Below are 13,118 nucleotides of genomic sequence, written 5' to 3' on the forward strand. Positions count from 1 at the left end.
GGGTGGGGGGGGAGAACGGACTTCTGGGAGCTCAGGGGGAGGGGGGGACCAGGGGGGAGGAGCCTCCTGACACCACCTGACAGGAGGCGGAGCAACGGCAGGACGAACACCGCGGTAGGAAATGAACTCCATCGTTCTGATCATTCAAGATCTGATAGTAAAATCAGACATTATGGGATGTCTGTGCTTCAGCTCTCTGGTCAGACAGCCTGCGTGTGTGGCTTAACATGCTAATGAGCTTAAACCGGCCCCTCCCTTAGCAGGAAGGGGGTGTGGCTTCCACAGGTGAAAGATGAGGAAAGCAGCAGAATCGTATCCAGTGTCCATTTATTCATCATCCACTAATTTAAGTCTAAACAGTTTTTAAGAAATTCAAGTATTTGTTGGGAACACAAGTCAAAAAAAACAAAACAAAAACCTGTATGCTAAAACGAAGACAAAACATCAGTTTAAAACATCATATTTAGAATAAAACACCAAGTTTCTTTTCCACAGAAGAAAAAAATGCGTCTAATCTCTACAGAGCTTCTGTTTCTGCTTCGCCTCGTCCTGCTGAAGCAGAAACGGAAGCTGATCTGTGAACAGTGTCGGGAGAAGAGCTCACCTACAGGGTGTCACCGAACAACGGAAGAGAAAGAAAGAGTCCACAGGTCCGACCCGTTGTTCCCTAAAGCCACGGGTTCCCTCAAGCTTTAGTCTAGAACACAAAACCAGTCAAACTAACACCCTCCGTTTAAACAAACATTTACCAATTATGGGATATTTCGGGATATTATGAGCATTTTTTAGGGAAATTTGACACCTGGATTCAAAAAGAAACATGTTTAGCTCAGCGGTTTTGGAGTAACGACGGTGGGAATAAAACAAATTTTAAATTCTTTTTAAACTTCTGAACCGTTAATAAAAGCGAAGGTGAACGAATCCAGATCGATGCTGTTTTCACTGTTTGTGGTCATCAGTGAGATCCGGACCCAAATATGGATCCAGACGTTTTCCATCTCTGAGTTCTTGTTCCAAACTATAAAGGCTGGGTTCCATTCAGCTCTGATGTGATTATTCCCTTCCTGGTTCAACCAAATTCTGGATCCGGTTGATTCCAAACCAACAAACAGTGGGAACACGACGTCCTCCATGGAGGCAAAGGGTTAAAAAAAAAAAGCCACTATACATAAAAACAGATCTGATTTGAAGCGATCCGATTCGTCCGTCTGGGGACCAATCAGACGCTGTCGGCTCGCTTTAGGGAACAACCATCACGACGTTCTCTCGGCTTCCTGTTAAAAATCTAATTAATCACAACAAACAGAAAAAAATAAAAATAAAAAAAAGCTTCTAACAAAAATCACTTCCTAAAAAGAATTTAAAAAATTACCACAAAAATGTACGTCGCCGTCGACAAACTCAACCATTGCACAGCATTCAAAGCCAAAACGCTCTCCTGGGGTAATAAATATACACATGCAGATTATACAAGTCGGGGGCCCACACCCACCAGATGGGGGGGGGACGGGACGCTGGGATCCCGTCCGCTGGAGGTTCAGGTCATGTACAAGAACAAAAAACAAGCTGAAGGACCCAACGGTTTCCTCGGGGGGGTGTTGGTGGTGGTGGTGGGGGGGTCTCCACAGAAAATAAACAGCGAACCAAAAAGTGGATCAGAAGCAGAGACGAACTCGAGGAGCCCCCGGGGGCGGAGCCACAGACCTCCTGGTTTTACTCGTTTAATCCGATCGATAAAAACTGATTGGCGCAGGATCTCGAGACGGGGGGGAGGGTCGTCTCGAGGGTCAAACGGACGAAGAGTTCGACGGGACACCTGAGCCTACGACTACGACACAGCAGCAGTTCCTCCCCCCCAGCGCCGGTCCGAGAGCCAGGGGGGAGCTGAAACCAGTCCAGAGGAATGATGTGAAACTGGAGGGGGGGGGGCGTTCAGACGGCCCGTTTCTGTTTTCTTTTCTTTTCTCCAGGCTTTGAGGTAACTAAGGGACCTGCAGAGGAAACACACTCGCCAACACACACGCAATAAGTTAAAAAATAAAAACACACATCGCCGTCCTCCTCTCTGCTGGGGGGACGAACAGGTGGCGAAAAAGAAGCGCGCCCACAGGGGGGGGGGGGGGACAAGCCCGATGGGGGGAGGAAGAAGGAGAAGTTTTTCCAACATGATTCCAGACGCGAACACCTGCTGAGCGTGGAAGAGGTGACCTCTGATCTGGGGGTCAGCCGTTGCCATGGAAACCAAAACGTTTAAAAAAAAATAAAAAAATTCAACGGACACGGGCTGCGGTTCAGACCTGCTACATCTGCTAAGTTGCATCATTTATCGTTGACGCCGAGCGGCGAAAACACAGTGAGAGATGAGTTAAAAAAAAAAAAAAAAAAGGTCTCGGAGGTTCTGGCAGGTTATCGGTTCGCCCGGGACACGCCCACCCGGGACACGCCCACCCGGGACACGCCCTGTCCCCGGCACGCCGCCGTCATTTACCCATATTGAACAGAGCTGGAATGACTTCAACGATGGATCGGTTCAAGCCGTTGTTTGGGGGGCGCCTCCGTTGTTTTGGGGTGGGGGGGGGTGTGTGTCTCCGTCCGGCACTGAGTTCACGTATTTCTCTTCAGCAGCATTTTGTTTGTTTTTTATTCAGCACCGAGGACGTCTCGAGCGGCGGCGGCCGTCTGGAGGAGTTTTTGTTTTCTGGGAAACAACAGGGAGACATTTTTCCAGGAGGAGATCGAGGCGGGGGTGGGGGGGGGGGTGGTGTCCCGTTGTGGTTGGGGAGGACGTTTCCTCCGAAGCGCCCAGAGGAACGGGGTTAAAAAAAAAAAAGACGTCAAAAATCCGGATTTTTTTTTTCAGGCGCCGCAGCCGTTTGGACGTCACAAGCCGCTTTCGCTCCTAGGGGGGCGGGGGCGACGGGGGGTGAGGAAGAGGAGGGGCGTTCATCTCTCTTCCTTCCTGGACACCTTGGACGAGTGCCACGCCGTCGACCTGCGGACGCAAAAGGCAAGAAAAACGATGAAAACGCCACTTCCTGAAGTGGGAGGAGCCAAAACGACCCGATGAGCGCGGGATCAGGTCAGAACCGGAGTCTTCCTCACCTGATGAAGGTCTTGAAGGCGGCGCTCTGGGGGTTGATGCACAGCGGCACCCGTTTCCCCTGCTGGTGCTCGGTGATGAAGCGATGGATCAGCTCTGAGGGGGACAGGAAGTAAAGAATGAGATCAGAGGCGTTTCCGTGAGGCGATGGGCGGGGCTCGGCGGCAGCGGAGAAAGAGGGGGCGGGGCTTACCTTTCCCCTGCCACACGGACAGCAGGCTGTTCTCGTAGCTGTGGCTGAACGGCCGCTCGGCCACCGGCTCGAAGTCGCGGGTGTAGACGCGTCCGCTGGGGACGGAGTAGCAGCACTGACACATGCAGGTGTGGTAGCGCAGCCGCCCCTCGTCCAGGTAGGGGTGGGACAGGGCGTCGCTGCCCGAGATCCGCTTCGCCTGAAGGGGGAAGAGGAGGTGGGCGGGGTAAGCTGGAGACTCGTCGACACTTACGTGAAGTAGGGCGGGCATTAAACTCACCGGATCGAAGACCAGCATCCGGCAGAGCAGGTGAACGGCCTCGTGGGTAGCGCCGTCCGACAGCATGTAGAGCACAGAGAGCGACGGCTGAAACACGACGGAGGCGTTAAAAGGACGTAGCGATAGCACGCTACGAGCTAACACTTTAGCTTCATCCATCCAGTAATAATCTGAATGCACTGATTGTGGTTTAGCTCCTCTAAGCTAACAGAAGCTACGTTTCTGCGGTGGGCGTGATTCTGTTGAGCCTAGCCTTTGGTGCGTTTGGCGAAGGCGGACTCAGAGAGGCGGAGTCACGTACCGGTTTGTGCGGCCCCCTCAGGATGTGGGCTCTGGCCCCTTCGCAGGCTGACGCCAGGGCCGAGAGGGGGGGCGTTCCCAGCAGGTCGGTGATCAAATCCAGCTGCGACACAAAGAGAAGACGTTAAGAACGCGGTCCCGTTCGTTTGGCCCCGCCCACTCGGCCCCGCCCTCTCACCTGCTGGATGGGGCTCTGAGCCTGGAAGAGGATGCGTCGTCCCAGCAGCTCTGCGAAGATGCAGCCCACCGACCACACGTCGATGGCCGAGCCGTAGTGCCGGCAGCCCATCAGCACCTCCGGCGCCCGGTAGTACTGCGTCACCACCTCCTGGGTCATGTGACGCGACGGGTCGGGCTCCTCCACCCGCGCCAGGCCGAAGTCGCAGATCTGAGCGGAGACGAGAACGTTCAGCTCAGGGGCGTCGGGCTTCTGGTCGGGGAGATTCTTCGTGCTTCGACTCAGCAGAACAAGGGAGGTGGGAGGCGGCCTAACGGGGTGGGAGGCGGCCTAACGGACCGGCGCCGCTTACCTTCAGCAGACAGTTACTGTTGACCAGCAGATTCCCGGGTTTGATGTCCCGGTGCAGGATCCCGGCGGAGTGCAGGTACTTCAAACCTGAGACAACAAGGGGTTTGGTTGGTGTGACGTTACGAGGACGCTGCTAATAAAGTTGATACAAAACTGGATTGTCATTGGGGATCGCTGCGCTACGACACCCCCCCCTAAGGAGGCACACTGCATGATGGGATCAGAACCCGAGTCAGTTCAGTCAACAGACGAGACAAAATGTGTTTACATACGAGTATTTCAAAAAGAGAAAACTGACGCGTCACAATCAAACAACCCGAGGCCCCGACCGCAAAAGTTGGTCGCCGTGACGACGACGCTCACCTCGGAGGATCTGATAGAGGAAGACCTTGATGTGGTCGGTGGTGAGGGGTTGAGGGGACACGATCACCTTGTGGAGGTCGCTCTGCATCAGCTCCGTTATCACGTAGCTGCAGGGCCGCCGGCGTCAAGGAAAACTCAGACAGAAACACGGAACAGGGTCGCGACCCCATCGGTTCGTTTTCTCACGTGAACAAAGGATACATTTCCTCGAAGCAGTCGATCTGCGGAGGCTGCAGAATGTCCAGAGCCGACAGAACCTGCGTGGACACAAACGAGGAGAAACGTTCAGCCCGTCTGGTGAAACTCACTCGGCTCTAATCTCACGCCGCCGCCGCCGCGTCTTCGACTTTACGTTGTCGTGCTTGAAGAAGCACAGCATCCTCAGCTCCCTGAAGACCCTCTTACAGGAGACCAGGTTCTGGAAGACGTTGGGCATCTTCTTCAGGGCCACCTTGCGGCCGTCGCGCGGATCGGTGACGGACCTGGAAGAGTCACGATTGGTTTAAACGCGCATTTCCTGCAGAACACGTTCCTGATTGCCCATGATGCCTTTGGTTCTGATCTGACTCACCAGACGACACCGAAGGCGCCGTAACCGATGGGCCGGTCCGGCTCCATCTCGGCCGGGCTGGGCACCTCGCTGGCCGGGTTGCTGTAAGGCTGGGGCACCGCCGCCCCGCCGCCGGTGCTCCCACCCAGGGCCGTGGGGTGACGTGGGGTCCCTGCCGGGGCGGTGGGGCCAGTCATGCAGGGCGTCGCGCTGAGGCCCGTGGAGGGGGCCCCACAGGAGGAGTTGACACAGAAATACTTGTGGCCCAGCTCGGAGCCCGGAAACAGGTCCCCACACACGGTCTGCCGGCCTGCGCCGTGGAACGCCATCCCCGATCTCCGAACCCCCGAATCAGTCCCGTTGGTTCACAAGGAGCCGCCGCTGGACCGGAGCTCGTCACTCAGCATGATCCAGGAGTCTGGAGGGGGGGGGCGACGGTTTATGAAGACGTTAAATCAGTTAAACCAGCTGGTAGATCCTCCAACCTGAGGGACTAGTTAACCTTTGTGTTCCTCCACTCACCAGCCCAGTGAAGCTGTCAGTTCCTCCAGTCCACGGTGACTTGATCCACGATGACTGATTGAACGTCCCACTCGATGGTAACCACCAGCCACACGAGCTACAGAAGCTAACGGACACAAACGCTCCGAATCGGCGTCACTACTTTTCCGTGTTCACTTCTCTCTGTAACCATCCGCCATCGCCACCAGCTAGCAAGAAGCTAACCCTCCGCTCCAGCTTATCGTTAACCCACTGCTGCCTATGACCCACTTAACTATCATTGGTCGCTCACGGCGACCTCGCTGAATATTTCAGAGGGGAAAAAATATCCATAATCATCCAATCTGAAATAATATGTTCATTTATATCATATTATGACACGAAAAATAAAACGTTAAAGCGAAATTGTCTCAGTTCGGGGGAGCTAGCCGAGCGGGTAGCTAGCAGTGTGATGTAGCTGACGCGCTAGCCGCAGCTAGCTTCGGACCGCTCCCTAGCTCGCCTTCGCGTCATCATATCTCACGAACAAACGTCCCCTAGAGGGTTGTTCTGGTTCCGTCCGGGCAGCCGAGTCGTGTCCAGCAAGCCTGAGCGGTGTTCGAATCCCGCCGGTGTTCTGGTCGCGCTCCCAGCGACGGCTAGCTGGCTAGCTAGTGGAGGAGGAGCTGTTAAAGCCGGGTGGAGGATTTACCAGTCCTACTATGATGACGTCAAGGCCCTCCCCTTTCTGTCTCTGATTGGTTAAACCTGCTAAACGATGACCAATCATCGCCACCATTATCTAATCTGCCCAATCAGACGACCAGGGCAACAACTATTAACCAATCAGATGTAGAGTAGGGAGGAACTTGCCTTCGCCATAGTAGTATTGATTATTTAGCCACCGGGTGGGGGAGGGTCGACGCTGTTCGCACTGCTGTAAACAAAGCTAACGTTAGCTTAGCTTTGCTGCCTTTTCAATCATCCACACAAACATTAAAATGTGAACACAAATGTTGTTTTTTTACTGCTTTTTATAATACAGTCGTAACGAAGCACGATGCATCATGTACAGTCAGCCACAGAAATGTGTCACCATAGCAACGAATTACATGGAAATGTACCTTTTTTTTTTTTTTTAGGAATTACAAATCAGTACCCAGCAAAAGAGCAAAGCAGTGAAGTTAACCTAATTCAATGTTCATGGACAATATTTACAAACGGCAATTCATTTTCCTTTACCAACTATAGAAAACTGTATTCACACGATGAGTCTTCCATCCGTACCTCAGCTCTAAAGAGTCTTAAAATATTCCTCTGTACACCAGAGAGGACGTCCTTCCACGGCGTTGAGGTCTCCTCACAAGTAAACACTGATATCATCGATCTAAAAACAGCTTTTACAAATTCAGGACAGTTTGTGCAAGTCAGTTAAAAATTAAAACAATGACATGATGGCAAATACAAAGAGCTACCTGCTAAAGCCATAGGGATCAAAAATACATGTTCGTGTTTGTTGTCGTGAACGAGTCAGTCTCTTCCAGCGGTTTTGTCTCCAGATGTTAGACGCCACTGATGGAGCTGGAAGCTAAAAGCCTGTGGAACCAGTCCCGACGCTGATGAGCGAAGAACAACACCCCCCCCCCCCCCGCCGCTTCTTCATCTCTGTCCTCATTTGGCAGTTTGTTTGTTTTGTTTTTCTAGGAAAAAATCTGGAAGGTGACAATAAAAGCAGATGATTTCATTAAAACATGTGTTCCGTCGTAACAGTCAACACACAACACTTCCCACATTGATGCAGCAGAAACAGAGGTATTATCTTTGCTAGGGTATTTTTTATTATTATTATTATTTCCTTGCCCCTTAGGTTTTAATCTTTCTTCAACATATATTTTCCCTGTTTCTGTTTGTTCTGTGTGTCTGAATTCTGCTGCAACATTTAAATTTCCCAGTTTGGGATACGTAAAGTATATCTTATCTTACTTCCCACATTCCTCTTCATAAATCCTGCTGCCTACGTTACCCACAATGCAATGTAACCACCTGGAAATCAGCTGGAAGAGGAGTTAGATGCTAAAGAGAAGGTGAGGTTTGAACTTACCTGGAGGTTCAGCTCCTTCAGATCCTCGTTTGCCTCCGTAGCACAAACTCGCCCGCGTCCTCCCCCAGTCCCACCCCTACCCACCCCAACCACCCCTCCCCCGCCCTTCTGGAATGCTAGCTGTGGGGCTGGGGGGCGATGCTGGAGCAGTCAGTGACCAGCAGGCCCACCGTGCTGGGGCTGGACACGGTAACGGCCACGCTGGTGGTGCCCATGGGGCCCGAGCTGGTGGGGTTGGGGTTGGGGGTGGGGTCGCCTTGGTTGGCGTGGGTGCCCATGTGACCCTGGAGCTGCGTGGCCGTCTTGCACTGCACCCCACACAGCTGGCAGAGCAGCACCCCGCCGGCGCCGGTCCCCCCGAAGCCCCCGCGCGCCCCCCCGCTCTCCTTCCACTCCTGGCCGTGGTGCTTCTGGGCGTGAACCCGCAGGTAGGTGAGGGTGGTGAAGCCTGGGGCGACAGACAAACACAAACAGGTCACTGTCGTGACGCTGTGGCGACGTTGTCGTGATGCCATGGTGACGCGACTCACTGCGGTTGCACAGGTGACAGGCGTGGTGCTGTGATTGGTTGTGGACCCTCATGTGGTCAGTGATGTAAGCGGCGGACAGCAGCTTCCCACAGATGTGACACGGAACCTTCTCCTCGTGTCGGATCAGGTGGGCTCGGAGACGATCCCGCGTGGCGAACGCCGACGTGCACGTCTGACGGAGAAAACAAACATCTAGTCACTACAGGAATCACAAACCGACCAGGAGCCCCGCCCACTTGCTATCTGGACGCCTCTGTAATATGAAAGGAACCTGATGCTGCTCCAGACGCTTAAGAAGACCAGGAGGAGAATGAGAGCAACTGAACTGTTACCGTGCACTTGAAGGGCCTCTCAGTGGAGTGAACCTGTCGCACGTGGCTGTTCAGGTGATCCGGCCTGAAAAGATCGACAGCGAAAAACATGACATCACCTCGGCGGCGGTCGAAACCTGCTCTGCGTGGACCCGTGAGGCGCCCGGCGCGTACCGAGAGAAGGCCTTGGCGCAGTGGGGGCAGATGTAGGGCTTCTCCACGCCGCCCTGGTGCGAGCGCACGTGGTAGCTCATGCGGTCTTTCCTCTTGAAGCGCTGCTGGCAGATGGGGCACGAGTACGGCTTCTCGTCCGAGTGCGACAGGCGGTGGCGGTTGAGGTGGTAGACGTCCCTGAAGGCCTTCCCGCACGCCTCGCAGGCGTGGTTCTTCTTCACCTGGTTGGTGCTGGGGGGCGGGTGGGGGGCGGGGTTCTGTGGAGGAGGGGGAGAACGCTGCCATGACGCACAATGATCACACACACACACACACACACACACACACACACACACACACACACACACACACACACACACACACACACACCTGCTCCATAGAGCCCAACACCACAACAGCTGCCTGGATGGGCTGGGAGGTCGCGTCCATGGTTACGGTTGCCGGGGCGATGGACACAGAGATGGGTTGGCTCTCCTGGGTGGCGAGCTGACCGGGCTGCGGGAGGATTTCCGGCGCAGCGGTGGGGGCAGGGGGCGGCTGGGTGGGGAGGGTGAGGTGGAGGAGGGAGAGGGGCACCATCTGCTTCTCCACCCGCGCCGCCTTCGCCGCGTCCTCATTGCCCCGGCTGGCGCGGTCCTTCATCTTGATGCCCGTGTGCACCGACTGGTGCCGCCGCAGGTTGTAGCTGTTCTTGAACTCCTTGTTGCAGGTGGCGCAGATGTGGGCGGGGCGGCCCGGTTTGGGCAGCGGTTTGACTGTCGGACGGTTAACAGACACGTCAGATCGACGGAGGAACGACGAGCAGCAGAACCTTCAAACGGATCCAACGAGCTGCTGGATAAACAACAAAACTCCCCATTCTGTCCAATTCCCCCATGAGGAGCCAATCAGACGCAGGCAAAGCCATGGCGTCACCATAGTAGGTCCAGGAGTTACACAAGAAATACAGATAGTCCTCAACTTACGAACAAACGTGCCGCCATAATCGAATATCATCCTTCAGTTCCCTTTTCTGCCACCACCCTCGTGGGGGCAGCACCGCTGCGTCCACGCAGCTCCAACACCCCCCCCCTTGTTGTTTGTTGCTGTCTCTGTTAGAATCTCAGTGTCAGGCTTCCTTACTTTACTATTTATCATGATGATAAAGCAAAGCTAGTGAAGATAGTGGTCGTGATGACAACTCTGACTCTGACCCACAATAACGCCTCCCTCCTCCTCTTCCTCACTCTAAGGCTAAGCTACATGCTACACGCTACAGTACCGTATGGTGGATCATCAGATCAGATGATTCAAATTTATCATAAACTAATCTGGATAAAAACGATGAGGTGAATCACGAGTGACGCTTACTGGTAGGTATTAGAACTATACGTTCGTATTCTAATATGATCACACGTTTTTATTCTGATTTATTGTACAGTAACATATTAAGAGCTTTTAACAGTTTAGTGATTTTTAGAATCCAGTATCTGTGGTGAACAGATGTAAAGTCCAGTGAAATCACGTAAACTTGAGTTTTATTTTTCTGTGTATTTTCTTTGAAAGCCGATGTATAATCAAGACTGACTCAACTCTCAACGACCTGAACCTGTATTTTATTTCATTAAGTGGTCTTTTAATGTCCTGTAATTGTTCCTGGTCAGTCTTAGGGAATAGTACTTTAGTATTTAGAGCAGTAATGACATTTAAATGACCTCAAATGCGTATTATTGTTGTAATAACAACTTATAAGCAATTCAACTCACAAACAACCTCTTGGAACCAGTTCTGTTTGTATGTTGAGGACTATCTGTGACATCATTCTCTCCAGAACTCTACTGGGCGTCTGTCTTCATCCATTTCCTGCCCCCCACCCCCCTTACCAGGTAGCGGCTCCTCGCTCAGGGCCGCCGTGTCGACGGTGGACGGCGGCGTGACGATGTGTTCTGCTGGGGGGCTCTGAGCGGCGCCGGTCAGCTCGGGCAGCAGCTCGGCCTGGAGGGGGGCCTCCGGTTGGCTCTGAGTGGACGGGGTCTGCCGGGAGGGGGGGGGGCAAAAGAACAGGTTGGATCGGAACAAAACGAGGGTCCAGGTGAGGTAGAAACACCTCAATCCTGATTGGGATGTTCACATTAGTGCCACGAATGAGATGCGTGTCTGGATCAGGATCAAATATATAAGAGACTCAAGTGTGAGTCATGAAGCTCCTGAGCTGAGTCCACCAGGACCTGGTTCCAGAGGAAGTTCTGGATCCTGACAGAAAACCTCTGGTGGGATCTGAAGAACATTTCAGAACTTTAGAGGAATCAGGAACAGGAGTCTGGGTCTGGATCTGAATGGTCTGCAGAAGACCTGGAGGTGCTGGACCTCCAGACAGACGTCTGGCTTGGATTGGTGAAAAACAGTCATTAGATCCGTTTAATCGATTAATTTAAATGATCTGCAGGAGTCGATTATTGAAAAGACAAGATCAATAATCGATTCCATCAATAAATCAGGATGAAACAGGTGCAGAGAGGAACCAGAGACAACCTGCCAACCTCACCCTGACCCCTCAGTGACCCCCTCCATCCTTTATACCCCCCCACCTCCTCTTCTTTAACCACAGACATGTCAACCCCCCCCCCACCACCACCAGCCCAAGACTCACCTGAAAGAGGAAATTGCTCCAGGAGGTGTCCATCCTGAACGGGGGGGCTAACAGCGAACCAGACGGGGAGCCAAGCGGGGGGAGGGCGGAGGAGGAACGCTCCGAGCCCCGCTACGACAACGCGATCTGCGGCCTGTGCGGCTCGTCCCCACCGGTCCGTGGGGGGTGTTGGGGTGGGGATGGGGGGGTTCGTGGAAAAAACACGACACGTCTCTTCAAACCCCGCTAAGGATCCTGAGCTAACGGGGAGACCTCAGACCAGACGGGGGAGGTCATCTCTGCAAATGCGACAAAATGGTTCGTATCTCATGCTTGCTTTAATGGTGCATTTTAATAACATTTGCTTATGTCTACTGTAATAAAATTTGTTGAAATGCATGCAGAATATAGATTATTTTATACATGAGTCGGTGGAGCCGCGCTAATCACAGCCAGGAGTCATTCATTAAAGATATCCCCGAAAAGGCCGCAGCGTCGGATCCCCAAGCCTCGGCGTTGCATACAAGGCGTCCCCGAACTAGAGCACTCCTGCCCGGCCGCGGCCCGTAGCTCCGCCTCGGTGTTTCAATCGACAGGATGACATCTTTCTCTTTTTTTCGATTTCTCGCCCTCCCTCCCTCTCGGTCTTTCTTCCTTTTCTTTTTTTAAACTCCTCTTCGCCCCCTCTGCCCCTCTCTGCTTTAAAGGGAAAGTATTTGGAGCATGCACCCTCCTCACGGACCCCGTCTCGCCTCGGTGCGTCCCTCTCGCCCCCGCCGCCGCCGCCGCTTCACGGTAGGCCGACAGATAATGAAACGCGTCGAACCGGGCCGGACCGTCAGTGGAGCCGCTTCTCCTCCGGGGGGGAACCGGCAGCAGCAGCGCTGGAGGGCAGGCCGAGCGTCGGACCCGCCCGGGCCGGACTCGAACTCAGATAAAATGGTGTCGGGTTCAGCGGAATCAGGGCTCGAGCATCTTAAAGGTAACGACGCGCGCGCGCGCAAGTGCAAACAGCTGGATGGAGCTTTAAGAGACGGGAGAGCCAATCAGCTGCCGCCGAACCCCGTTCACAAAACCTACAATTACACCTTCACGTGGACTGGGTTCAAAAAAGAAAAAACAACAACCGGAGGAACCGCTTCTGATCCATTCATCAGGAGTCACTAAGTAATTCGGCAAGAATTTATTTTTAAAATATGCATCCTGGTTCGAGGAGGGAGACTTTCTTAGTCCGGAGACTGAGAAATGTTTCTGCAGCAAAGAGCGAAAGCAGGATTAAATATTTTGAGGGTAATAAATGAAAATCCACGTTAAATATTTAAGGAGTGCCGTCAGTCACGCTGGGTGAAAGAGGAACCCATAAATGACCATAAAGTGAACTTTTTAAATATTGTGTTCAGGTCGTTATTTTAGCTGTTTTCCATCCTTGAGGACTCGCTCTTGAGCGCCCTCTAGGTGAACTGCAGCCGATGACTGGAAAGTAAAATCCTGTTTTTTTGTTTGTTTAGGGCCAAAATCAGATCAAACATAAACATGACCCGACTACTGACATCTTTCAGCTTCCAAAGTGTAATTATTATTGAAAATAGATTCCCCCTC

At 53.0% G+C, this 13,118-nt stretch overlaps 2 protein-coding genes and 2 long non-coding RNA genes across 5 annotated transcripts; 1 reads left to right on the top strand and 3 right to left on the bottom strand.

Moving 5' to 3' along the window:
- Nucleotides 1-315: 315 nt before the first annotated feature.
- nlk1 (nemo-like kinase, type 1) lies at nucleotides 316-6,526 on the bottom strand. The gene is made up of 12 exons (XM_068337575.1): nucleotides 5,838-6,526; nucleotides 5,337-5,733; nucleotides 5,118-5,247; nucleotides 4,967-5,022; nucleotides 4,766-4,872; nucleotides 4,404-4,489; nucleotides 4,052-4,261; nucleotides 3,875-3,976; nucleotides 3,574-3,660; nucleotides 3,294-3,492; nucleotides 3,103-3,196; nucleotides 316-2,992 (listed from the first exon to the last, which is right to left on the bottom strand). The coding sequence occupies exons 2-12, from the start codon at nucleotides 5,642-5,644 to the stop codon at nucleotides 2,944-2,946; spliced, it is 1,428 nt and encodes a 475-aa protein (XP_068193676.1). The 5' UTR covers nucleotides 5,645-5,733; nucleotides 5,838-6,526; the 3' UTR covers nucleotides 316-2,943.
- A 285-nt stretch (nucleotides 6,527-6,811) lies between these two features.
- Nucleotides 6,812-7,966, bottom strand: LOC137610147 (uncharacterized). The gene is made up of 2 exons (XR_011038429.1): nucleotides 7,897-7,966; nucleotides 6,812-7,507 (listed from the first exon to the last, which is right to left on the bottom strand). It is a non-coding gene; the product is annotated as an uncharacterized lncRNA (long non-coding RNA).
- Nucleotides 7,967-7,995: 29 nt separating this feature from the next.
- On the bottom strand, nucleotides 7,996-11,682 carry LOC137610116 (myc-associated zinc finger protein). 2 transcript variants are annotated; one of them, XM_068337577.1, is made up of 7 exons: nucleotides 11,541-11,682; nucleotides 10,774-10,924; nucleotides 9,281-9,666; nucleotides 8,912-9,168; nucleotides 8,759-8,822; nucleotides 8,427-8,598; nucleotides 7,996-8,344 (listed from the first exon to the last, which is right to left on the bottom strand). In XM_068337577.1, the coding sequence occupies exons 1-7, from the start codon at nucleotides 11,571-11,573 to the stop codon at nucleotides 8,013-8,015; spliced, it is 1,395 nt and encodes a 464-aa protein (XP_068193678.1). In that variant the 5' UTR covers nucleotides 11,574-11,682; the 3' UTR covers nucleotides 7,996-8,012. The 2 variants fall into 2 exon arrangements, with proteins under 2 accessions (XP_068193678.1, XP_068193677.1); XM_068337576.1 differs by having other exon boundaries at nucleotides 8,753-8,822.
- Nucleotides 11,683-11,700: 18 nt separating this feature from the next.
- On the top strand, nucleotides 11,701-13,096 carry LOC137610146 (uncharacterized). Its single transcript, XR_011038428.1, has 2 exons — nucleotides 11,701-11,837; nucleotides 12,227-13,096. It is a non-coding gene; the product is annotated as an uncharacterized lncRNA (long non-coding RNA).
- Nucleotides 13,097-13,118: the final 22 nt, after the last annotated feature.

This window comes from Antennarius striatus, chromosome 16 (genome assembly GCF_040054535.1).
Source record: "Antennarius striatus isolate MH-2024 chromosome 16, ASM4005453v1, whole genome shotgun sequence".
Taxonomy (NCBI): Eukaryota; Metazoa; Chordata; class Actinopteri; order Lophiiformes; family Antennariidae; genus Antennarius; species Antennarius striatus.